Source organism: Megalops cyprinoides, chromosome 25, assembly GCF_013368585.1.
Source record: "Megalops cyprinoides isolate fMegCyp1 chromosome 25, fMegCyp1.pri, whole genome shotgun sequence".
Lineage (NCBI taxonomy): Eukaryota > Metazoa > Chordata > Actinopteri > Elopiformes > Megalopidae > Megalops > Megalops cyprinoides.
The window spans coordinates 15,999,659-16,024,570 of record NC_050607.1 but is presented as its reverse complement, the minus strand read 5'-3'; the positions used below and the strand labels follow the sequence as shown (position 1 = coordinate 16,024,570).

At 46.0% G+C, this 24,912-nt stretch overlaps 1 protein-coding gene across 6 annotated transcripts in view; it reads left to right on the top strand.

Moving 5' to 3' along the window:
- LOC118771836 (coiled-coil domain-containing protein 136-like) overlaps positions 1-16,756 on the top strand; it is a 34,102-nt gene extending 17,346 nt beyond the window's left edge. For 2 of the 6 annotated variants that reach the window (XM_036519933.1, XM_036519935.1), the window contains exons 3-9: positions 1,057-1,131; positions 3,861-4,163; positions 8,454-8,577; positions 9,976-10,267; positions 11,048-11,182; positions 14,516-14,630; positions 16,529-16,601. In XM_036519933.1, the coding sequence (XP_036375826.1) occupies positions 1,057-1,131; positions 3,861-4,163; positions 8,454-8,577; positions 9,976-10,267; positions 11,048-11,182; positions 14,516-14,620 (1,034 nt within the window). In that variant the 3' untranslated portion in view covers positions 14,621-14,630; positions 16,529-16,601. Of the gene's footprint in view, positions 1-1,056; positions 1,132-3,860; positions 4,164-8,453; positions 8,578-9,975; positions 10,268-11,047; positions 11,183-14,515; positions 16,080-16,528 lie in introns of those variants that run through there. The other 4 variants (XR_005004629.1, XM_036519932.1, XM_036519931.1 and 1 more) reach the window with 4 other exon arrangements.
- Positions 16,757-24,912: the final 8,156 nt, after the last annotated feature.

Sequence of the window (24,912 nt, the reverse complement as noted above, 5' to 3'; positions counted from 1 at the left end):
GAATGACTACAGTATCTATGGAAACAGAAGGCTGACCTAGGGACACTGTAGGTTTTGGCAAATAACTGGGGTCCTATTTCAGCTGAGGTTTTGTCTTATTGTGTCTGGATAACTGTGCTACTCTCCTTTGAACACCAACAGCCAGCAGGTCTTAGCTGCTCACTCAGAAACTGTGGGGTAGTGATGCACTTTGTGAGGTTTACAAGGCTACCCAGCATCCTCTGCCCTGAGCGTGCTCAGCGAGGCGTGCGGGCACAGCCCCAGAATGCAACCTGAGCCGCCGCTTCTGACAGCTGCTCGGCCTGGGACCCTTCGCAGACCGCGCTGTGACATCTTCGCTGGGGCATTCCTACTGAGCATGCTCAGCTGTCGGGGGCCTGAGTGCCAGCTGTCTTCCGTCAAGACTGCCCCCCTCCCCTCTCTGTCACAGCCTCGACTGCTGAGTCACTCTGTCACTCTGTCATGGAGTCCCATGCTGCTAGTATATCAGTATATGTAGACCAGCACAAGTACACACACATACACACACACACACACACACACACACACACACACACACACTCACACAGGTACACCTTCTCCCGGCCATGTCACTGGCACAGGCATAACTAATATCCTTCATGTGTTCAGTTTGAGTGACTACCCAAAAAATTGCCTGTGAATGAATGTAGCTGTAGTTTTATCAGACGCCGCAATGTATGTGTAATGTGTTGGACTGTGTGTCCAGGAAATGGTATTTGCAGATGTCGTGGGGCTGCCAGACCAACAGAAGCACAGGTTTGCTGGCGACACCTTCCCTGAAAGGTGGGCGGTGGAGTTATTCAGCATATCACTGCCTTAGATGAAAGCGTTTCTCGTATCTTTGAAAGGTGAATGGAAGAAATGAAGTTAATAAAAGCTCCTCGCAGATCTCGTGGGGATTTGATATGACTTCAATGTCAGCAGAAGGGAAAAAGTAGGACTTCAGAAGTAATTTTGTTTTGAGTAAAATGTCTCCCCCTGTCCCTTCCGTCTCCCCTCTTCCGTCTCTCCTCTTCCCTCTCCCTCTCTCCCCAGGTCTTTTGGAGGACGAGCGTTTGGCCAGTGCTCACCAAGCAGAGACCTTCACACGGCAGATTCAGAGACTGCAAGGTACTTCTGAGTCATGATGACTACCATCCCTATTGCTTTTAAGCCATGACTATTGTATACCAACCCTGTCTCTATTTAGCAGATGCTCTTATCCAGAGTGACTTACATACATGTAGGTCTTATTAATTTATACAGCTGGATATATTACTGAGGCAATTGTGGGTTAAGTAGTTTGCCCAAGGGTACAACAGCAGTGCCCCGGGAGGGAATTGAACAGGCAACCTTACGTTTACAAGCTCTGGTCCTTACCAAACACCACGCTGCTGCCCCCTTTATATTTTCTTAAAATTATAAGCCAAGACTATTAATACCTTAAACCAGGACTATTTATATTTATGGTAAATACCAAAGGTAACACTACCATGATCAAAGTGCATCAGTTGTATCTCGATTTAACCATGACTGCTGTCCAACATGCATACCAACCTTATAAAATGGTCACAATAGTGTCATCTTTCCCTGTTGAACTGTGATTACTGTGTACCAGTCATGGATTCATGGGGGTCATACCCACCTTTATTTACTTTAGAGCTATTCCCGCAAGATGATCTCATGTCCTGTAAAGCACTGTGGTCAGCCCTGTTAAATGGATGACTCCTGCAATGTCCCCAGAATGCTCTGTTAATGTTCTCGTTTATGCCAAAATTATCTTGATGAAAGCCAGCTATGTCCTCCACCACCTCCCTGCACCCCCCAAATTAATTGAAAAGTTTACGCAAATAATGTTTCTCAATATCCTGTCCAGACTTCTCAAATGTCCAGAAAAATTCGTCTCACAAAGTAGCTGAGATAAGGAAGGATGGATGTCATAAATCAACATGTTTTTTAGAAATAGAAAACAGCTCATAAGCACACTCACAAGCCATACATTATGATGTCACTTCCTTTGTCAGAGGCAGGCTCTATTAAGCTGGAATGAGGAGGGTAACAAGGTTCCCTCTCCCAAAATTAGGGAACTGACAGGAGTAAACCCTGATGCTCTCCACATGGCCCTTTCAACTGCAAAGGGGGGCTAGTAGAAAGGAGGGTGGGGGCGCAATTAAACGGGACATTCTTCTTATGAATTGGGGTCCCACACATGAGACCTCAGGGTCTCCCATCCGCACGCTAATTAAAGACAAGGCAGGAGAATGGTTCCTGAATGCATCGCGGCAGATAGCACCATGGTTATGAGTGAACACAGCATGACATAAGAAAGCAGCAATGTAATTGGCTGAATCATGTTAAAAATGGGTCGCGGTAGCTTTATGTGTGTGTAAAACGAGGGGAAGAATATGTGAAGCCTGGGAGTACATTCTCATCAAAAGCACGTGTGTGAGTCTTCCTTGTGTCTGTTTTACACATGCGGGAATTCTCAATTGTATTACAAGAGGATGGCTAAAGTATTTTCACATGAAACAATTATATTTTCCTTCGCTGGGTTACCAGAAGATGTAATAACAGCCGGGGGCCTCAATTGGGCTAAATTGATTTCGTTATAAAAAAAGATGAGGACACATTTTGGCCACGGGCTTCATCAGGCAGATCTCTGGGTGGAACGATTTGGCGCGTTTCCCGCTGCAGATGAAATCAGGTTTGTTCCAGACAAAGCCCCTGTGTGTTGAATCTGTTTGTGTGCTAAAAATTTGCTTGTGTTTTCATGCACTTGCATGCTCCAGATTAGACCTTTTTCTTCTGCAGTTAAATGAAGGAGGCAATCTATTTGATGCAACACACACACACACACACACACACATTAACACACACATACAAACACACACATACAGCCCACAGTATGAGGGTGCAGATCCTGTGTGTTGTAGAAGTGCACAACAGCAGGCCTCACCTCCCACCCCCCAAACTCCCACTGTGCTTCAACCACATGTATCTAAGGCTGCACACTCCCATAACCCTACCCAGTCCCAGCTGCCCCAAACCAGCTGTAACCTCCACTGCAAATCCATTGCTTTTTGCTGCTTTATTCCAACTCCAGTCTCAATGACTTAATTGGGGCCATTGTTCAGAAGAGAGCGTGAATGGCCAGTTGGCAGTCAGCTGCTGGTTGAAGGTCATGCCTAAACCCCTTAGCGGCACGGTTATTCAGTTCTAGGACCCCTACTCTATAGAGTCAGATGTCAGAGCTGAAATAGTGAGATCTGAATCTGCCACCTTTGCTTCTCTGGTGGCTGCTTGCCATCTGAGAGGATCCACAGTTCTGCTGCCTCTCGTCTTTGTCCTGGTGCGTCTCGAGCAGTTGACCCTTCCCAGTAGGCCTTTGGCAGTGCCCTCACCCTCAGCTGTCCGATTGTGGGCTTAATGGAAGTGATATCTTTGCAATCCTGTCCTGCTTCCAGAGCTGTTCCCCTATTGGCTTTGGACAACAGGAAACACTGACATTGGCCCAGACAGTCAGGAGCAGCAGCGGCTGTTAAAGCATCTGATGAATAGTCTTTGTGAACACTCTTTAGCAAAGCCTTCCCACACAGGCTCAAGCTCAGGCTTGGGCCCAGGCCCAGGTGGTTCTGGGAGAGAGTGGTGGAAGGCGGTGGGTGGGCTTCATCTGGTAGTTAGGAAACCAGACTCCCTTTGGTTTTGACATTAACGTCCATTTTGCTGTCATACGATCAGTACTGAAGTCTGCAACAGCGAAATATGAAATGCGCTGTCAGGTTCCTGCCCCCATTGGCCAGCTTTGTAAATGTAGCGTGGGACTGACTGCCCCCCCCTCTTCCCTTTCCCACCCCCTTCAGCCCAGCTGCGGTCGGTGCAGGAGGAGATGGACAGCCTGGAGGAGGAGAAGGAGAGCGAGCTGACGGAGGCGCAGGAGGAGCTGCGGGCGGCGCAGGAGGAGGTGCTGGTGCTGCAGCAGGCGGCCGAGGAGGCGGCGGCCGAGCGGGAGAACGACATCGCCAGCCTGCAGGAGGAGCTGTGCCGCCTGAGGGCGGAGCTCCAGCGCCTCCACGCCACCACCCAGGAGTACGAGCTGGAGATCACCACGCTGCGCGCCGAGATCAGCATGAAGAGCCAGCGCAAGGAGGAGGAGAGGAGAGAAGGTGAGAGACCTGCTCTACCATGCCTTATACCGGCCTCTGCCTCCTCTATACCACCCTCTGCTGCTCCACCCTGCCCTATACTGGCCTCTACATACTCGCCCCTCCCTTAAAGCAGCCTCTGTCTACTCTACCCTCCCCCTATACCACCCTCTGGTGCTATACCCTCCTCTACCCTCACCTACCCTCCCCTATACCACTCTCATTCTTTACCTTTTCCTATAGCAGTGTCTGTCTGCTCTACCCTCCCCTATACCACCCTCTGGTGCTATACCCTCCTCTCCTACCACTCTCATTCTTTACCTTTTCCTATAGCAGTGTCTGTCTGCTCTACCCTCCCCTATACCACCCTCTGGTGCTATACCCTCCTCTACCCTCACCTACCCTCCCCTATACCGGCCTTATGCTTTACCTTCTCCTATACCAGTGTCTGTCTGCTCTACCGTCCCTTATACCAGGCTCTACCTACTCTACCCTCCTCTATACCGCCCTCTGGTCCTCTACCCTCACCTACCCTCACCTACCCTCCCTTATACCACCCTCATTCTTTCTCCTGTACCAGTGTATGTCTGCTCTACCCTCCTCTATACCAGCCTCTACTTCCCCTCCCCTCCCCTATACCACCCTCCCCTATACCAGCCTCTACCTACCCTCCACTACCCTCCCCTATACCAGCCTCTGTCTGCTCTAGCCTCCCCTATAATGGCCACTGCCTTCTCTACCTTCCACTACCCTCCACTACCCTCCACTATACCAGCCTCTGCCTGTTCTACCCTCCCCTATACCAGCCTGGTGTACAGTACAACACTACCCTACTACATCACAGTATTTACTGTAAACTTCATGTACCTTGCTTGAACGCTATTCCACTTTTGCACATAAACCACAGTAAGACAGTCATATACTTGGAGAGTGCAGTTCAGTGTCATTACAGTCGGTTTGTCTGATTTCATTAAAATGTGAGGAGGAAGAGTTTGTCTTTCCTAACATCATTGTGTCCTCTTTAGACGAGGACAAGATGTTAAAATTTAAAATGATTCTTATCTCCCTACTCCATTCCTCTCCTGAGTGCTTATCTGAAACAACGAGAATAGCCTGGCTGAGTAACAGCTACAGTAATGGCCTAACGCAGTGCTTATTTTATGAACTCCAATACCATCGAGCGGAGAAATGATTTTACGAGTGAAATACAGTAATAAAAAAAGTTTCAGCGAAATAATGGTTCCAGTTGGCGCTTGTGTAGGAATTAGCGGGAGAAAGCTGGCAATGGAGGAGAAGGCTTTGGGAACTTGCAAAAGGGTAGGAGGTCGTCAGGTTGGGTCGATTTCAGACGAACCGTCTGCTGTTCCTCTTATGCTGTGTTGTCCTACAGGACTGAGAGCCAGCTGGCAGCGCGGCAAGTGTTTGGGCTCCTTCCACGAGTTGAGTGATTGGCTGAGAGAAGACGCTTGAGGTTTCGGTGCGGTTTTTAGCTCATATTCAGAATTCAAGTAGGTGTATCAATGACATCATTGTCTGTGAAACCCCGAGCCGGCGACCAGGGGCAGAGAGGCCCGTCGAGCCTATTTTCGAACTTGCTTCCTTCTGTTTTATTGAATGATGTCGTCCCTTGGTCGGTTTACTTTCCGGTTTTTATCACCGAAAAGAGAAAATGAGCAACCCAGTCAGCATTTGTGACCAAAGCTCTCAACGCAGTTTATCCGTTTGTGCTCAAGTCCGACCACGTCTTCACTGATTAATTAAAAAAAAGCGACCTCAAACCTCAGGAGAGAAAACAAAGGAGTTCAGCTGGGTGGGCGTAGAGAAAGATTAGTGCTGATTGGCTAGTTTATTTATCTTCTTGAGTTATGACCTCCAGATGAGAGGGCAAAGGGTATAAATCTGAATTCTGTTATCATGATGCCTAATCAAAGCTGGTATCTGGCAAAAAGGTCCTTTATTATATGAGTGAAATGCGGTGGATGTTTTGAAATATTCTCAGAACTGTTCTCTCTCTAGGGTGCTAACCAGTGATGACTCAGTTTCCTGGGTTTGAAGGCACTACTAATTTAAAAACAATAATTTTGTCCTGTCACCGAATATATTTTAATTATAGTTTTAACTTAATTACACGGTCGTTCTCTGCTGTTTATCTCCGTTGTGAAGTGAGTGGGAGTGTTTGGTATGTTTGGATCCTGTGCAAGACGAAAACAGACCCCGCCCGTCATCCCCTTTGAGTGAGGTCCACATGGCCTAGGAGGTCCATCTGGCCTAAGGTATTCTTGTAGATGCAGCCGCACTGACAGCCAACAGGCCCTTTGCCTTTACATTTTTCACGGTGGTCAGACTTCCTGCTGGTGCGGTCAGGCTCTGTGCTGGTGTGGTCAGGCTCCATGCTGGTGAGATCAGACTCCATGCCTGTGAGGTCAATCTCGATGCTGATGTAGTCAGGCTCCAGGAGGTCAAACCCAGTGCTTATGTGGTCAGACTCAATGCCTGTGCATTCAAGCTACACAAGTTGACAATTGGCCTGAAGAATAAATTATAGATTGATAGCTAGACAAAGAGAGGAAACTTTACTGTTCCAAAAGGCAATTTATGCTGGACAAACAAGCAGGTATATGCTTATGATATGATCCATGTGCTGACCTCAGGGTGGTGTGAAGCATGGCGTGTATCAAATTAGATTCTATCGCCTGGGTGTGATTTGACCCCACAACCATCTGCTGAATATCCTGGACTTTAACTGCAATGCTACAGTGCATTCCTGTTGTCAACACTAGAATGATTAAAAAACAAACCAAAAACCGTCTGGTTATCAGCCAGCAATTAAAGACGTAGGTCAGACATGTGGTTGATGAAACACCTTGCTTGGTATTGCAAGCTTGTCTCGTAAACACAACACCTATGATTCAGAGTGTGAAGAATTATTAAACGCTGTGCAGAATTATGAGAGCCATTTTTAATTTCATTAAAACTGCATGGTGCGATTCCAGCGCAATCACTTTTTCCAGAAGGTTTCGCCCTTTGGCCAGACCCCCTATTGTCTATCTGGGTGTTTCAGCTGCGCTGAACTATGCAGCTTGGACTTTACATTACACTGAGGCCCCTGTAAAGGAGGATAGAGCAGCATGCTAGTCTTAGCGTTACCACGTCACTCTTCCAACAGTACAGGGAGACCGTGCGTTCTGATTGGTGAAATGGTGTCATAACTGGGAACTCTTTTTTGTTGTGATTGATTGAGTGGTTAAGTGGCTCATCCGTCTTGTGCAGAGCCCTTGCTCTGTAGATGATGTTTAACCTGCACAATCCCAGAGGTGCACATAGAGTCCAGCACATATTGAGTTGCTGGAAAGTGTAGGCTGTGCTTCCTGCCAGATTATGTCTGCATCACTGCGTGTGTTTGCATGAACCCCACTTGGATGTGGAAGACCTAATGGGGGTGAAGCAGAGCCTTATGGGAAAAAGGACTTGAGGAGGCAGGGTTAGGAACCTCATTGCTGGGCCAGTGTTGACCACTAAAACCTTAAAGTTAAGCATTTGTCTGTTTCGACAAATCCACCTTCACCCCCCCGCCCCTTTCCTGTGAAGGCACTGTAGTGTTTCCTGAAGGGCGCAAGCTTTCTGTGAAGACCTGTGACATAAACAGCACTGGCTGTTCACTCACACCTCTCCAGGTCACCACTTCTCTCGAGAGAGAGCTCTGAACCAGGATCAGCTCACCCATTCGCGACCTCAGCCTTTACCACGGAGAGCGAAAGTCTGAAACTGACCCCGGTTCTCTGAGGTCACTGTGGACCATTTAGTGTCTCTCCCCGCCCTCCCGGTCATCGCTGCGGCAGTATGCCCTCTCTGTACGGTCCCAGCTGGAAAGAGGCGGGGTCTGGTGGGGCAGTGTTTTCGAGATGCCGGTCGGATTATGTATTTTGGCGCGGGGGGTCGGGGAACAGGACTAGACAAACAAACTGGGAGAGATAAGCTGAGTGACGAACAGCCGGGATAGTTGCTCAGGGTAGGACCGTCAGCTGTAACAGGACGTGGACAGATGGTGGATACGGTCGATAGGGCCCTGACTGCTATTTAATATGCGATACATTGCTTTATCTCTCTCTCTGTCTCACACACACACACACAGCAAATGGCCACCTAATGTTCTGTAGTCACAACATCTATCCTGCACATTGAATTGCTTTGGATCTCAAACTGAGGTTGCTATGCTGGTAAGACTCCTGCCCTCTCCCGCCAAGTTTGTTGCCGATCTAGTCATTCCGTATCTGTGTTCACCCCCCCCCCCCCCCCCCCCCCCCCCGGCAGGGTCAGGCGACATGGGCCTGTTGAAGGAGGAGTGCCGCAGCCTGAAGGAGGAGTGTCAGGCCCTGCAGGACAACAACCGGCAGCTGACGGAGAGACTCCGGCAGCTTCAGCTGGAGAGGAAGGGGTGAGGAGCCGCGCCTCCTCCGTCCGTCTGTCCGTCTGCTCTCTCTCCCCTCCTCACGGCTTCATAATTGACGTATCTGTACACTTTAACCAACCTCACTTCTGTCTGTCTGAGCCACAGCCTCATGACTGTTTAAACTATTTAACACAGGTATTTATCTGCTGTAGCAGTTTATCATAAACAGGAGCACACAGCGATGCAACTGGTAATCTACTCAAGCTCTGTCTGTCCAGAAAGAGGAAAAGAGCACAACTTTCTATCTCAAATAACACTGTCTGCCCAGCATAGGGAAGTATTTATCTCCCACTCTACTGTCTGTCTGACGTAGGCAACTTTTTATCTCCAATAACACTGTCCAAAATAGGAAAGTATCTATCACTTATAACACTGTCTGTCCAACATAAGCAACTTTTTAGCTTAGACAGCGCTGTCCATCTAACATTGCCCATAACAATGTTTGTCTAACGTGGGCAACTTTTTATCTCCAATAATTGTCTGTCCAGAAAAGGCAAGTATTTATCGCCTATAACACTGTGTGTCTGGCATAAGCAAGTACTTATCACCTTATGCTCTCTCTCACAAGCAGGAAGACAAGTAGCTTTAGTAATCCTCTACAGACCCTTTCATTTCTCCACATGAAGAAGTCAGAAAGCGTCTGTTGCTTTGTCAGCATCATCACTGGCTTCGAGCCTGGTTCTCTGGGGCTACTTTTTCATAGGCCTCGTCAGTAATATAGTTATACTTTCTGTGCTTCTGTAAAACTGTGACACTGCAAACTGTGTTTCTGCTCACGAGCTGCTGCTGGCCTGACCTGAGTTTCACCCCACACTAACATCTCTCTCACGTGCACTATATATATGGTGCTGAATGTGCTTTGGACTGCACATTTGCTTTGAAACCTGTACATTTATGCATATTTTTTACCCCTGCTGTGTGATTGGTTTGTCTTGTCAGCAAATGAATGATGAGGAGAATGAATAATTAATGAGCGCTGCACCAGTACTAGAGTTATGCAGCTTTATGGTGTTTTACACCCGCATGCGCGCACACACACACACACGCACACGGTTTAACGTAAACTCACACACTTAGAAAGAGTTGCCTCAGTGATGTAACCTTATATCCACTAATTTTACATGAAACTCATTTTCTGTGTACATGAAAAAAAGGTTTGTGCTTGGTTGTAGTAGCTTAACCATGTTAAGCTTTTGTTTTTACCTGTCTGTGTACAGTACTCATAGCTGGTGATGCCTCATTGCTCTCTCTGTCTTGTCATGTGTCCTCTATTTACATTTTAAAATTTCCACATTAGGGGGCCAGTTCATTAATGAGGGCAGGGATAGCCAATAAACTGTGACTGGTGTGTTGATTGACACCTGTCCCCTTGCCTTGCGGCAGCTCCAACGACGTCTACATGGCCGTGAAGGAGGAGGAGGAGGGGAAGGAGGGTGGCGGCGAGGAGGGCGTGGCCGGGGACGAGGCTGCCGAGGCCAGCGGGGACGGGACGTACATGAGCGTGGCCGAGCCCAGGGCCAACTCCCGCCGGGTGGACGCCTCCATCCAGAAGAACATCTCCTTCGAGGGCAAGCCCGTCACCCCCAGCAGCTGGAACGGGGGCTTCGCCGAGATCTTCTCCCTGCGGGACCAGCTGAAGCAGGCCGAGGAGAAGGCCTCCGAGGTGCAGAGGGCGGTAAGCGACGTCAGCATTTTCGTACCGCCTCGGTCGTAAGCGCTGCGTGAGGTTTCTGCGAGTGTCACCTTGGGATACCGGTGATGGACAGCGCACTCTCTACTACAAAGCCCTTCATATTCTCTGTGATGTTAGAAACCTTCAAACGTTTTCTATTGCGGAAATGCCGAATCCATCTTTAGCACACAGTGAAAAGACTCGTGCGTAACTGCATTGGCCTTCAGTCAGACGAAGAATGAGATTGTACATTTTCTTTTCTCTCTCTCTCCTCCTTCTCCTTCCCCCCTGCCTTTGACTCTCTTATTCTTCTTCTACCCCCTCATCTCTCCCTTCCTCTTTTCCTCCCCCTACCTCTACACCCCCCCATATCCCCTCCTTCTCTCCATCCCTCTGTTCCTCTCCCCTCACCCACCCAACTCTCTCCCCCATCCCCCTTCCCCCTTCCTTTACTCCTCTCTGTCCCCCTCTCTCTCTTCCCCCCTCCATCCCCTCTTTCAATCTCTTTCTTCCTCTACCCCCTCCATCTCTCTCTCCCTGCCTCCCTCTCTCTTTCTTCCTCACCTGCCCCTTTCCCTCTTTATATGTCTCTGTCACCCCATCTCTCTCTCTCTCACCCCTCCCCCTTCCTCTTCTAACCTCCCACTTCCCCCTCTCCCTTTCTGTCTCCTGCTTTCCCTCTCTCCCCCTCCCTCTCCTTTTCCCCCTCTGTCCCTCCCCTCTCTCCCTCTCTCCCTGACTCTGTCCCTATCTCTCTCTCCTCTCTCTCCCCCCCTCCCTCAGTGTGACGGGCTGAAGGCGGAGCTGCAGGAGCTGCAGGGCCTGTACGAGAGCAGCCAGAGCGAGCGGGCGGAGCTGGAGAAGGAGCTGCTGAAGTGCCGCCAGGAACTGGAGAGGCTGACGGGGGGGAAGGCGCAGGTGAGGGGGGGGTGGGGGGCGGTCTGCATCCGCATCCCAGAGGGTAGGGGAGCAGGGGGCCCTTCAGCCTCGCTGTCGGGACGCGTAGGGCTTCCGGAAACTCCTGACCTCCTCTCTCTCTGCCCAACCCAACTCTTCCTACAGTCACTCTCTTCATATCTCTCGGCCTCTCCGAGCTCAGCACAGCCACCTGTCTCACACAGGCATGACTGTGCAGATGGTGACCAACAGCAACAGCTGCTGTGGTGAGGGACAGTTGGGGAGGGACAGACAGGGTAACTCCCTGGAGCAAATGGGGTACAGAGAGGGTAGCGGTCACTAAGGAGAGCGTCAGAAGAGGCATAGCAATCCTACAAATAAGGTACAGAGAGGGTTTGTGGGCAACATGGTTTCAGGGGTGGTGAAGGGAGAGATACTGCTTGTTTGTAGACATCGCCTCAAAACAGGCATTTCATAGAACCACTGATCTCCATATCAACTGGATGAGTTGAAAGTAGATATTAATGACTAGACTGGTCCATCCAGATGATGTGAAGGTTTGCGGATCAGTACTCTAACTGCTTAACAAGCAGACAGAGCAGGCGACAGCTGCCTTTGCAGATTCCTGACAGTGTTTGCAGGCTTAATGCTTTGGAGCGGGGTGGCGCTCCCAGCGGACTGCGAACACGCGCCTCTCTGCCTTGCAGAGCGAGCCAGTCCACATTGCTTAAGGAGGTCCCTGTCAGACACACTGCATGTGAAACGTCGACTGCTTCTGTCTGTGACCCGACGCTAACGACGTCTACCATTCCCGTCCTCGTGTCGCATTCCCGGGGGGGCGGCGGCGGGGACCGCCGGCGCCCCGTCTTGTGTCTGTCACTTGTGTCCCCGCCCCCCCCCCACTCCGAGTCTGGCTTCCTCGTCGCGCCGGGCTCCGCGTGTGTGTGGCGTCGAGCTGTCCCCGTCTGTGTGGGGTCCGCCCCGAGGTCTGACCACCATTCTGTCACTGTCGCATCTGTCCCAAACGAAACTCCTTGAAGGAAAATTTGATAACTTTTGATTTTATCTTAACCTCCAGGTCCAGTGAAATAAAGTCAAGGGAAGTCAAAGCATTAAATTAGCCAGAATAAATGGTTGTGAAGCTGAACCTCAGAAATTTCCCTTTTGAGCATAAGTGCCGGCTACATCAGTCTATTCCAAGAACCCCTCTCAGTCAGTTATCTTCAGCAATCCCTCTGAAATAAATACACATCTTAAAGAAACTTAAAAAAGTTTGTGTTTTCAGAACCCAACGTGAAATAGATTTTAATGCATCCAAATCACCAATGTGCTTCTAAAGGCCTTTCAGCTTAGAATAAAAATGTTTAGTCCAGTTGGAGAATAGGACCCAGTTCTGAAGGAGATAAGCTGACATGAAACTATCAGTTTAATCCTATCCAACTGATGCTTAAAGAGTGTGAAAAGGATTTGAAATGAATTCTGTTATACCTCTGAGATAGAGCTTAAAGCACTCATGCAATCGAAAAACAGCCCAGCTTTTCAGTTCTCCTTTTTTGAATCCATATATTAATACATGCATATTAAATTTCATGCTGCACTTATTTACTTCTGTTGAAAAGATCCTGTTATTGTGCAGTGTTTGCATCACTGGTTGCAGCGAGGAAGGGCAGTATCGCTGATTAGAAAGATACATTCAACCCTCTTTGCAGTAAAACCTTCAAAAATATTGCATGCACCTTTTCAAAAGACTCTTTACAACTAGAGATCAGTAAATGGTGAACATCTGTAGATTAGTCACCTATACTTTGTATCTACAGTATAGAGACATAATTGTGTCATTATACAAAGATTTAAGATTGAATTTGGGCAGGTATTTGGGGTTAAGGCTCAGGATGCAGTCTCTGTAGAAGTGGAGCACTGTACGGTACATGGCTAATGCAGGACTGCATTAAGATGGAACCTGGAGCACAAAGAACATGACCGTCCAGTCTGACACACATACCATGCCACTCACCTGCCCTCCATAGCTGTAGTCCATCTTGCAATTAACCCCTCAACCATCCCGTGCTGCTGCCTACAACTCCCAGGGTTCCTCAGGCTGAGAGGGAGTGCCTCGATCAATACACTGGTAAAGTGCCTTTGTCAAATCCAATGTACTATGTGGCTATTTGGGAAGTCAACTGTGGCCTCTTCATTTAGTTCACCACTGAAACCTTAGGTAACTGAAAAATTATGCAATTCATATAACATCTAGGTTTTGAAATTTGGAAGCACTGCAGATGATAATTCTACATGCCTTACAAAGACTTAATCTGTCAATTTTATTTCTCGCATTTAACATTTGGTTTGGATGCAAAGGTGGTGTTGCTTGGGAGGCTGAGATCACACCAAATTCTCTACAGTAACAATATATCAGACTCTATGTACTTGATATTGAAAAGTCTGTCCCTGGCAACAGGAACTCGATCACAAGAACTCAATTGGGAACATTAACTTTTGGCCTTAACCAGGGAAGAAAAGACAGGGAAACTTCCAGTCTCTGGTTGCACTTTACCAGTGTGTATGAGCTGCTCTGTGTGGGAGGGGTATCCCTGTCCGGTCTCGTCAGAGATTATTTGGTGACAAGATGGAAACACTAGCTGCCCCCTCTGTCTCTGTGGGCGGCATTATTCGATTGGTGCATTTTGAAAAAGGATGAGCTTCTATTGGTGGATGCATGGTGACAGACTAGAAGCGCTGCCAGCATTCCAAAGCTCAGATGTACTGTTAAAGCATTGCATCTTGGGATACCAGGGTGCGGCGAATCAAAGAGGGAGGCTCCCGTGTTAAAAGAGCAGATTCCTATCTTGTCATTAATGATCTTGGGCGCCGTCCTAATCACTGTCTCTTTCTGTTTCTCCCCTCCCTGCATCACGTCATGGCTTTTTTTCTGTTGTGTTCCACCCCATATATACTTATATATACTCATGTGAATGTGTATGTGTATGTATATATGTATATACACCCCACGACACAACCCCATGTGCCAAATTCTTAACCAATTTGATGCTTTTTCAATGACCAATCTATCTATCTATCTATCTATCTATCTATCTATCTATCTATCTATCTATCAACTATGAATCATTCAATCATACAATCATCCCATACATTTATCTGCCTATTTACCCAATCATATTTTATTTAATCTATTGCTCTATCTGTATACCTACCTTTCCATATGTAATTGTTTCTTTTTTGTCTTTCATTTTCTCTCTCTTTCCTTTTTTTACTTCTCTCACCTCCTCCTCCTCCTCCTCCTCCTCCTCCTCCTCCTCTTCTCTCCATCCCCCACGATCCCCTGTTTCTCCTCAGAACTCCACTCCTCCGTCTGAGCCCCCTGTTCTCTCCATCCCCTTCATAGGAATGATTGTAATAGTGGCCCTGATATGGTGCTGGTGGGCGGAGCTCTCCTCCTAGAAGGGACCAGGTACGAGTATGTCATTTCCTTTGTCTTCCCAGAAGGCCCCGCGGCTCCCCAGATCCACAGAACAGACCCCACACGGCGAAAGCCATTTTGAAAGTGAGAGGGGGGGGAGGAAAAAACAAGGCCATACTGTGTATTGTCAGTCCCATACCTGTTAAACCACACTGTAATTACAGCTAGGTAACTGCTAATTAAATAGACAGGAGAACATGGGTTTGCAGTTAGCCTTAGCTTTAGCTTTGGAGATGGGAGCAGTCAGCTGACCTTACTGAGAAAATGTGCTTTCATTTAGTGCAAACATACATATGGACATAGCAATTGCCGTGTAATTGTATGAGCATGTTTAAGGCCTCAGTCATATGGCAAGACATAAAACAGCATGTATACGAGTATTCATTCTTTTTGCACATAAAAATAGGTGTAAGTTAACAAGCTTATGAGTACTTTAAAAAACTGGATCATAGTACAGGAAGCAGACAGACACAGTGCGAGAGGGCAGTAATGAAAGGCAGATTCCTCCACATTTTCCTCCTGTTTCAAGCCTGCTGGTGTATGTTACAGTCGTAGCACTGCTACACTTGCCTAAAGGGGTAGATCTTTCAGCTTTGTGCTTGGCCAAAAAACAGACTCCCCAAGCAATGTCTTACCAGCGCGACTGTGGTGCCAACCATGAATGCTTTCACTACACCTAGGACACCACGTTCTACCTCTGTGACATTCACACCATATGACACTGTAGCAAAAAACACAGGATAGAAATTTCAAAGTGTGGAGACAATGCAGAAGGTCACTTTTAAGGTTAAAAGATCCCGTCGAAAGACACACACAGCGATGAGAAACAAAAACTCCATGGACTTTTGTTCGAACAGGACGGCATTGAAATGTTGACAATCGCAGCGCTGTTTGAGTGCTTTGGAATGGCGTCCCTACTCGACAAGCAGGACGATGGGGAAAGAAACATTCCCGGCCTGTTACATGACTGCGAGTTTCCGACACATCCAGTTGCAGAAAACACAGTACCGTGGTGGTATCGATGGCCCCTCCCGGGACCTGTGAAGGTTACTGTTTGAGCCAAAATGGATGACGCAACGCTGGATTCCAGCAAACGCTGATCAGCACCGCAGAGAGCAGAGTAGCAGCCAGTCAGCCTGGGTCTTGCGTAAGGGTGGGCCGTGCTGGCTGAGCAAATAAGTTCAAGGAGGGGAAATGAACTTGCCCGTGGAATGAAGGAATGCAACAAAAGTGTGTGTATTGAGATGGAACAAGTGACAGGAGAGTGAGAATGTGTGTGTTGTGTGTGTGTGTGAGTGAGAGGCTGACAACAGAGAGCCTCATTGGGTGTCTCCTGCCTTACATCATTTTTAGACTCACAAACACACCTCAGTCCTGCAAGCACAAAACGTCACCCAAAGCTTTTGGCCCTGGGGCTGGAAACAATTGTACAGAACTGTGTACGTGTGTGTGTGTGTGTGTGTGTGTGTGTGTGTGCGTGTGTGTGTGAACATGTCTGTGTGTACTGTATGTGTGTATATACTGTATGCCTGTTTGTATGTGTGTATGTGAGCGTGGGCGTGCACAACACTGTGTGTGTGTGAGAGTGTGTGTGAGCATGCACATGTCTGTGTGTGTACTGTATTTGTGTATCTTTGTCTGTTTGTATGTGCGTGTATGTATCACTGTGGGTGTGCACAGGTCTGTGTGTGTGTCTTGTGTGTGTGTCTCTGTGTATGTGCGCTGCGCATGTGTTTTATGTGATTGTGTGTGTGTTTGACTGTTGTGTGTGTGTGTGTGTGTGTGTGTGTACCACACAGTATCGTGTCTCTGCTTGTGTCTGCATGTGTTTGAGTTTTCAGTGCAAGACCTGTGACCTCTGACCCCTGTCTCCTTCCTGCCGTCTCCAGGGGAGTGAAGGAGACTGGAACCCGATGCTGGTGGTTGCCGTGGCAGCAGCCTTGGCGCTGATTGTCCCCAGCTTGTCCAGAGCTCTGTCCTGAGGAGCAGCGACCACGCCCTCCCATGGCGACGCCACGCCCCTCCACCCCCTCCCCAGCCCGCCTCCACGCTCCCCTCACCGCAGCTCCGCCCACCACTCATTCCAGCTGCGGAGTCCTCCTCACAGGACGCCCACAGACACGGCCACCTTGGAAAGGAAATAGGAAGCAGGAGCCAGGAAACACGGGCGGCACTTCAGACTCCTGTTCATGTAGAATGATAAGGACCCCTGATGCATTATGGGTACGACAACAAAACAAGAGACTTCTTTCTGATTGGCTGCAGACATATGTCAGTCAGAGCATCTTTGTTCAGTTGGTCTGCATGGACTGAATAAGGACAAGTGTCAGTTTGCAGACTGCAGGACCTGCCTGTTCATGTGTATAATTCCACACGCATACCGCCCACCTCCTGCTCTCCACATCAACTACACTTCTTCTGTGGTGTTTTTTAAGCACAGCTACTTAGAGTAACCAGCAAGGCCTGGGGTCTCGGCCAACGGGACCAGGCACTCTGACGAAGAGTTAGCGCTCAGCTTTAGCATCCTTCGCTTTTCCTGCCTGTGTTTCACACGACGCACTCTTCCAGTTCTGCATATTTATTTATTCATTTATTGATTGATTTATTTGGCGTCGTGTGAGATGGCGACCGAAGACCGGCTTGCGTGTTGCGTTTTTAGGCCCTCGGACTGAAGGTGTTTACAGGCCATTTTTGTCCTATTGAAAGTGTGTATCACAGAAGAATGACAAAACGCAGAGTTTTTCTCTGAGATGAGCCTTTGTGTTGATATGAGAAGGAACATATTGCTTTGAGAAGTGATTGCTTGCTTCCGCCTTAACCCTCAACAAAGTCATACGAGCATGGTTATCTACAAACCTTTTTCTGTGACACGTAAATCCATTCTTCTGAGTTTATATATGCTCTGTTCTTCATTTCTTCGCTTGTGTTCAAAGACAATGGAAATTTCGCATTTTGCTATTGATCTTATAGCATGCTTGTTTCAGTTACAGCAATAGAAAACTGAACTTGTGTATAAATGTAACTTGTAGGATGTAACTGTAACAGTTGGCTAAGATGCGTTTCAGATAGGGAGCATATCTCATTCTGTGTGAAACCTTTTTGCCAAGGTCATGCAGGAGTGAGCTATGACCATAATCCATGCTGGAGTGCGCCAAGGTCCCAAGCATACAACATGTATGTACACACATACATGCTTACACACACACACACACACACACACACACACACACACACACACACACACACACACACACACACACACACACACACACACACACACACACACACACACACACCAAACCTCTGATTTAATTCAGTGCCCATTTCAAACAAATGGATTGAAAGCAGGACTGTGTTCTTGTAGAAAAAAGAAAAAAGAACAAAATTCTAACCTATACGCCCGTCCATTCTTCATATGCATCACACCGACATCCTCTTTTATTGCGAGCACAGATTCTATTCCTGTATTTGAAGCACAGAGCCATTTTACACACACTTAGCCTTTGAAGGACATTAGCTAGTCGTATGAGTTTAGGAGACGTTTTTTTTATCTGCTCTTTATTTGCATTGAATGTGAACATTGTCTGTCTTGTTTTTATTACAGCTCTGGTTAGAAAGTTATTAATTGCCAGTGTAATCCTCTGGAAGTAGTCCAGTGTCCTGTGAATACATTCCAAGCTGATGATGCCGAAGAGAAGTGCGCTCTTCGAATAGTTTCTATCTGATGAACGTTTTCTCTTTGATTCTTCTCTCTAATGAGATGGGTAATCTCTTCGTGTTCCCTGTCAGAGGGATGTACAATTGCTGTGCAGCGATCTTTAGATGTCTCTATTTTTGTAAATGCAGACTTGTGTGTACTAACGGTGTTGTCTTAACTTTCTCCGTGCAATTGCGAAACGTTTTGCAGCTTCGATGGAAGTCGTGGTCGTTGACGCTTTCACAGTTCGCTTGTGGTCTAAGAAAAATTTCCAAGTGAACAAGCCACTAAGCACTGCTTTGTGATTTAGGTACTTTTTCCTTTTATGGGTACAGAACTTGGCCAAAACTGTACTATGTCAAATTAAAGACTATGTGTTAAACATATATAGAAAAACAATATTGTATTCTATTGTATTTAGAAATACAATAGAAATAGTGCAGCACATATATTTGGGGAATTCATTCAAATCATTACTAATGTTTTTCCCGTAACAGACTGAAGCAGGTATTGCAATGTTCTTCTTCTTACGATTCATACCAACTTTGGCTGTCACCAAAATGAATGAAAAATATTATTTAAGTATCTCATTTAAAATGTTGTTGTTTAAACACATTGTTCTTCAGAATTAAGGACGAAGCACCGCAACGGGTGTACTGACCGCCGCCACTAAAATGTAGCCCTATTCCATGGACGATATTCAGAGACACAACAATATAACATATAATATAACATATAACACAGGCAATAACTCTCTCTTGCTCAGACCAATGATGAGCGGTGAGACAAATATATATTTTTGTACCTTGTGTTTATCCCCAAACTTCAGATTTCTTGATTTTGGCATTGTAGGCCTACCTCAGAGGGAGAGGCTACAACATTGCTCCTTGTGAGACTGTGGGATGGATAGAGATATTTTTGTAAATATACGTATTGTATGTAAACTGCATGTGTTTAGAAATATCGACGATAAAGCACTAAAATGTTGGAGACTTGTTATTCCATGAACAAATAAATTGCTATAATGTTCACTGAATGTAGCTATGTGTGTGTGTCGGGGGTTTATTTGTTTCTATATTTTAAAAATGCACAAATAACATAAATTATTTTGTACTGCAGTTTTCTCTAACTTTACTTCTGAATACATGCTGGTAAAGTTTGGTTGTTTTTTCCGATGGTTTAATCTTACAATAATTTTTATTCATCTAACACGGATGATATCGTCAGTACAAGCCCTCTAGTGTCAAATAAGCATGAATTTATTTTAGCCGTAAAAGCGCATGTGATCGATTGGAGTCATTGGGGTTGTGCACTTGGTGTCACTGGAGTTGTTCACTTGAACGACGCCTGTGAACACTTGGAGTCATTCCAGGCTTTTACAAAAGAAAACCTAATACGAGGATGTAACAGATGTGCAAAGAAACATTATACTTTTCAATCGTGTTTTACAAAAGCGTGAAAAGCTACATCTCTGTTATATTTCTTTGTAACACCTCTGTGCAGATGTGCTGGCTTTCCGCCATCAGACGTGTGAGCTGATTATTGCCTGCAGTCCACTGCAGATTGCAGGGATTTGTGGAGTAATTACCATGACTCTTGTGTCATCTGGAATATGTGAATAAAATGCAAGATATGTGTTACAGATGTATTTGGGTGGATGTGTGTCTTTTTCACTCAGACTTAGTGTCATACAGTTCTGGTGCTGAGCTTTCAGCGTAGATATGAGAAGTAAACATTCCTGCATTCCTCTCCACTAAAGAAAATGTCAGGTGGTGCAACTGTCCCGTATTTTGCTGAACTAACAAGGTGTGTCTGCGTCTGGTATCTGCGGGCAACAGTGTGGTGTAGTGATAAGAAGCATGGCTCATAGCCGAAAAGTTGCTGGTTTGATTCCTCACTGCTGTTGTACCCTTGGGCAAGGTACTTAACCCACAATTGCCTCAGTAAATACCCACCTGTATAGATGAATAAAAGTGTAACCCTTTTAAGTTGCTCTGGATAAGAGTGCCTGCCAAATGACAGTAATGGTAATGTAATGGTTTCCTGTAAGGATAAGGAGAGGTAGAATAGAGGAGAAAAACTCTGTGATGTCTCTAACATGTTGGCTGCTGTCTTGTATACACATTTTTATCTGCTCCATTGCAGTCTTTGGACCTGAGGACTTTCGGACATAATTAAGGCACGGCCTGGATGGCAGGCAGCATTATTCCAGCATTGATCTGACGTTGTAGGAATGTAATAACGGTTTGGTGATGTTACAAAAGTGTTGTGTGAACGTTATGTGCTCGAGGGGTATTAGGGAGCGTGCAACCGGTCACTGCGAAGACAGCTGGCCAACTCGAGGCATAATGTTCTCGATGAGTCACTGGGCTGGGAAATTATGTCAAAACTGCACACACACACACACACACACACACACACACACACACACACACACACACACACACACACACACACACACACACTCTTTAACTTTGTATTCTTTTTTAAGCTACCACAGAGCACAGACTGCTTCTTCGCAAAAGGTTGGCATTTGAGTTGTCAGGTCAGTTGAGACTTTGATCCTGCTGGTCAAACCTGCAGTTCCCATATGAGTGTTCCACAAATAAACGTTATCCCTTCCTACAGGAGTGCCGAGACAGGGTCTGAGCTGAGGGTGATGAGCTTTAGGTGACTGCGTTCGTACCTTGTCACCTTTCCGCCCGAGCGCCTCGCTCACGTGTACCGAACACAGAGGACAATGTTTTGGGGCGTGACTTCTTCCCCGTAGCCGTGCGGCAAGAATGTGGACTGTCCACATTGCTTCTGTTTTCTCAAGCACGGTCTGTTAGCCATGGGCTGTGCCCTGAGTGACAGCGTGTAGACAGCTCCTCACAGACCCTACACCTACCTGAATGAAACACACATGGGCCAATAACAAAAGACAATGGTTGCGGGCTGTTTTGAGGTGCTATGGAGATAGCCAGTTGGGCTAAAAAATCCTCTTGGGGAAGTGAAATATGTAAACAATGTTGTGTTTTATCCCATTTCACATAAAGAAAATTATATTTTGGTCTGCTGTGTAATAAGCTTGTGTTCAAATGAACACAAACTCTGTAATATTTAACTATCTGTTAATGCAAAGACTAAAAAAATACTTATTTTGTAATGGGTTATGATATTTGAATTGTATTACAGGTATCGTAGATAGTTAAATAATACAGTTTGGAAACTGGTTAATTGTGTATATTGTCAAGAAAAACTGAACTCAAACTCTCCTGTTGGTGAACTTAAATTATTTTAGTGTCACACAGAAGTTTTACTGGATTCTGTTTGGAAATGTATGTTTTCAGGTGACCAGTACAGAAATAACAACAGTCTTATAATAAGGTGAGATTTAAATTCAAATGCATTTACCCTGGACATATTGAAGAGACTAATGTTCTTAAACTATCCTGTTCGCATGTTAGCTTTTGTAGATGATAACCTTTGCATGCAGAAGTACTGCCATAGATTAGCTGTGATTGCAATGAAAATGACTGTACGTGCATCCCTGTTCAAAATTCCGAGATCAACACAGGGCAACTGTTTCTTTTTTTCTTCTTTGATATTAAAGTGTCTTTCTGTTTATTTCTGTTAGACACCTATTATTCTAATCAGGAGAAATCTTTTCAGTTTGTGCTCTGTTTGATTACTTGCTTAATTAATCACTGCTCTTGTTGCACCTCCTCATCACTTAGCTTTCCTCACATCCTGCGGACTGCACCCTAGTCAACCATGTTGTGGTTTGCGTTTGGCACCGGTGTCCCTAAAGTGTAGGACAATTCATAATTGTACCAGGTTTGTATTCAACGACTGATAGACATTAAACGGTTTGGATTGTGCCTCCCCTGGGATATGTAACTGCCCTTCTGGCACCCCTCCTCTCCACACAAACGTTGAAACAGCTCCAGAGCGTCAGTTGCTTTATACTGTTCAAGTGTAGCTCAGATTCAAGACATTCAAGCAAAGCTTTCAGAACACGTATGTTCCGCTTTGTGTTTAAGGGCATAACAGCTGAAAGAAAAGGCTATAAACATGGTACTGGTCTAAGATGGTGTTATTCTGAGGACATGAACATGCGTGTGCAGTGTGTGCAGGCTTAGTGCTCAGGTTTATGGAAAAGCTACCACTTATCTGGCTCTGTAACGCAGCAACACAGTTGTACTATTAAGTGATTTCTCTGTAATTTCACTATGCTACATTGTTTTCAAAAGAACTGTCGGTACGCTGTGAAACATGCAGTTTATTCAGTAAAGTATTTCTGGAATAAAATAACCTGTCCTCGTTCTGCTCTTTTTCCGATCCATTCGAGGAAATTGCCATGTGAAAAAGACATTAAGAATATGATAGCAAGACTACAACAAGGGCATTTGGAGGTGAGGAAACGTATTAACAGACTTGGACTAGATTTATAAGGACTGGACTGGAGTGCCAAGTCCCTGAAAGTGACACAGAAATGCAGACTTAGGAAAGATGAGCAAGAGTTTCCTAACATCAGGTCCAGACAGTCATACTTTTTTATATATAGTACTTGTGCTCAGACTCCAGCTTGGAGGAGCGTACAGGGTATGAATAACCCACGTTAAACAGTCTGATAGTATCACTGAGCAAAAAAACAAAAAACAAAAAAGAAATCAAGGTGACTCTCGATTTAAAAACGGAGATATGACCTGGAAAACGCAGGTGACACATGCAGTGTTGATTGCTGGGAAGTGAGAGATTTGTCCCTGAGTAACAAATACCATGAATGGTGATTAGCAAGTTTTCAGTACTCTCTTCTGTAGGTCATTGGAAGATTTCAAGCCAGTCCAGCATGCTTGTGCTTTGATGCCAAAATGAATTAGCTGAAAATGAATTTTGGGCTGTTGAGTGTTTTGAAATCCACCCCTCGAAATGACAAATGAAGCAAGCCATTTCTGGCATACAGCTCAGAGTCCACATTTATCAATAGGTCTGAAACATTTTAAGTCAAGGAAAAGGACTATTACAATAAACTTATTTTTCAGCACAAGTTAGCACAACACTATTCTTCTGTTTATAAACCACACCAGATGTAGGATAAGTGTGCTGGACAAGTGCATGCAGTTAAATTTGGCTGTGTGTGCAGTGGTATTCTGGGGTAATGTGTTCACACATAATTTTTTTCTGCTTATTAGCATTACTAGCAGACAAGCTAAGCTATCTTAGCTAAGCTAAGCTAACCTTAGCTTCCCTTAGGTTAGTTCTGTCATCATAGGCAAGAGATAATATTCAGGGATATGTTTAAAAACCAACAAAAAAAAACAAGTCCTTTCCCCGCCGGCTCTGTGTCTTTGTTCTTTGTTATGAATTATTCATACATAAAAATGTCCCAGTTTAGATGAGCAGTGTTTCATCTTCATGACTGTTTTTGTTCAACGTAGGACAAAGGCAGAAGCGTTAGGATAGATAAGAGCAGAACAAAACTGTCACCGCTGTTCCTCAGTCCCTCTGAAGCAGGTGTGTCACACGCTCACTTCCCTCGGAGTTCGCACCTGTCACCTCGGTCATACCAGGTTAGCTGGTCCATGAGACAATGTCCAGTCATAAAAATGCTGACTTTGAAAGTGTTCGCTTTCAAACCATTGTGAATACAGACTGGAATGAAATCAGTCCTGCAGTAGCTGGTAACCCCACAACACATTAGGCGGTGTCCGTTTTAAATGACAATTAGCAGACTGACTTCAGAGAGCTTTCAGTTGCGGTTCAGCTTCCCTGTCCTCCTTGTTAACATTTACTCACAGGGTCCCTCAGAGAGTCTTGAAAGTAAATGAGATAGAAGCTCTCACTACTACAGTGAGTGAGATGTAAATTCTGACTACCACAGCTGTAAATTCAGACAGGGAGTGAATGGCAGTCTCTTCATATTGTTAAAATAAGTGGTGACAAGCAGAGCAGATGGTATATTTAAGATCTTATTCACACACTATGTCTGTGAGTCAGTGACTTGGGGAGGGGGTGAGCGCAGCCACCTTGGGGAGCACAGGGGCGAGACTCAGGGGTCTATTCTGGGCCTGCGTGCTTCTGTATCTGACATGGGGGTGTCCCCCAGCCTGAGGGCTAACCCTCTCAGGGCGAATTTGCCTGTCCCACCACCCACGAGCCTAATGTGCTTCCTGTATGCTGTTTTTTGGACTTGCACATCATACCTATGCCCCTCGCATCCTTCAGACATTGCGGAATGTGAAATGCACAGTACTGATCAGCTGAACAGTGTTAATTTAAACATTTACAGATTCTCTCTGCTTCCCTTTTTCCTGGTTCCCATCCCACGTCTTTCTGTTTTACTTGGTTTCAAAGATACTTAATATGCATGACATCATGGTGCTATTAAGCTGTAGACTGTTAAATGAATTGTTAAACTGTTAGCAGTTATTATCACCCATTGTCTAAATGTCAAAAATGTTTCTAGACATAAATATGTTATTAATTCACCCCTTAATGAATGGTTATCAAGCCTCTTGACTGAATATAATAAGTACGTGTCTAAAGCCAATCGTGTGAACAGCTTCCAAGGCTTAGGGTGGTGAGTGACGG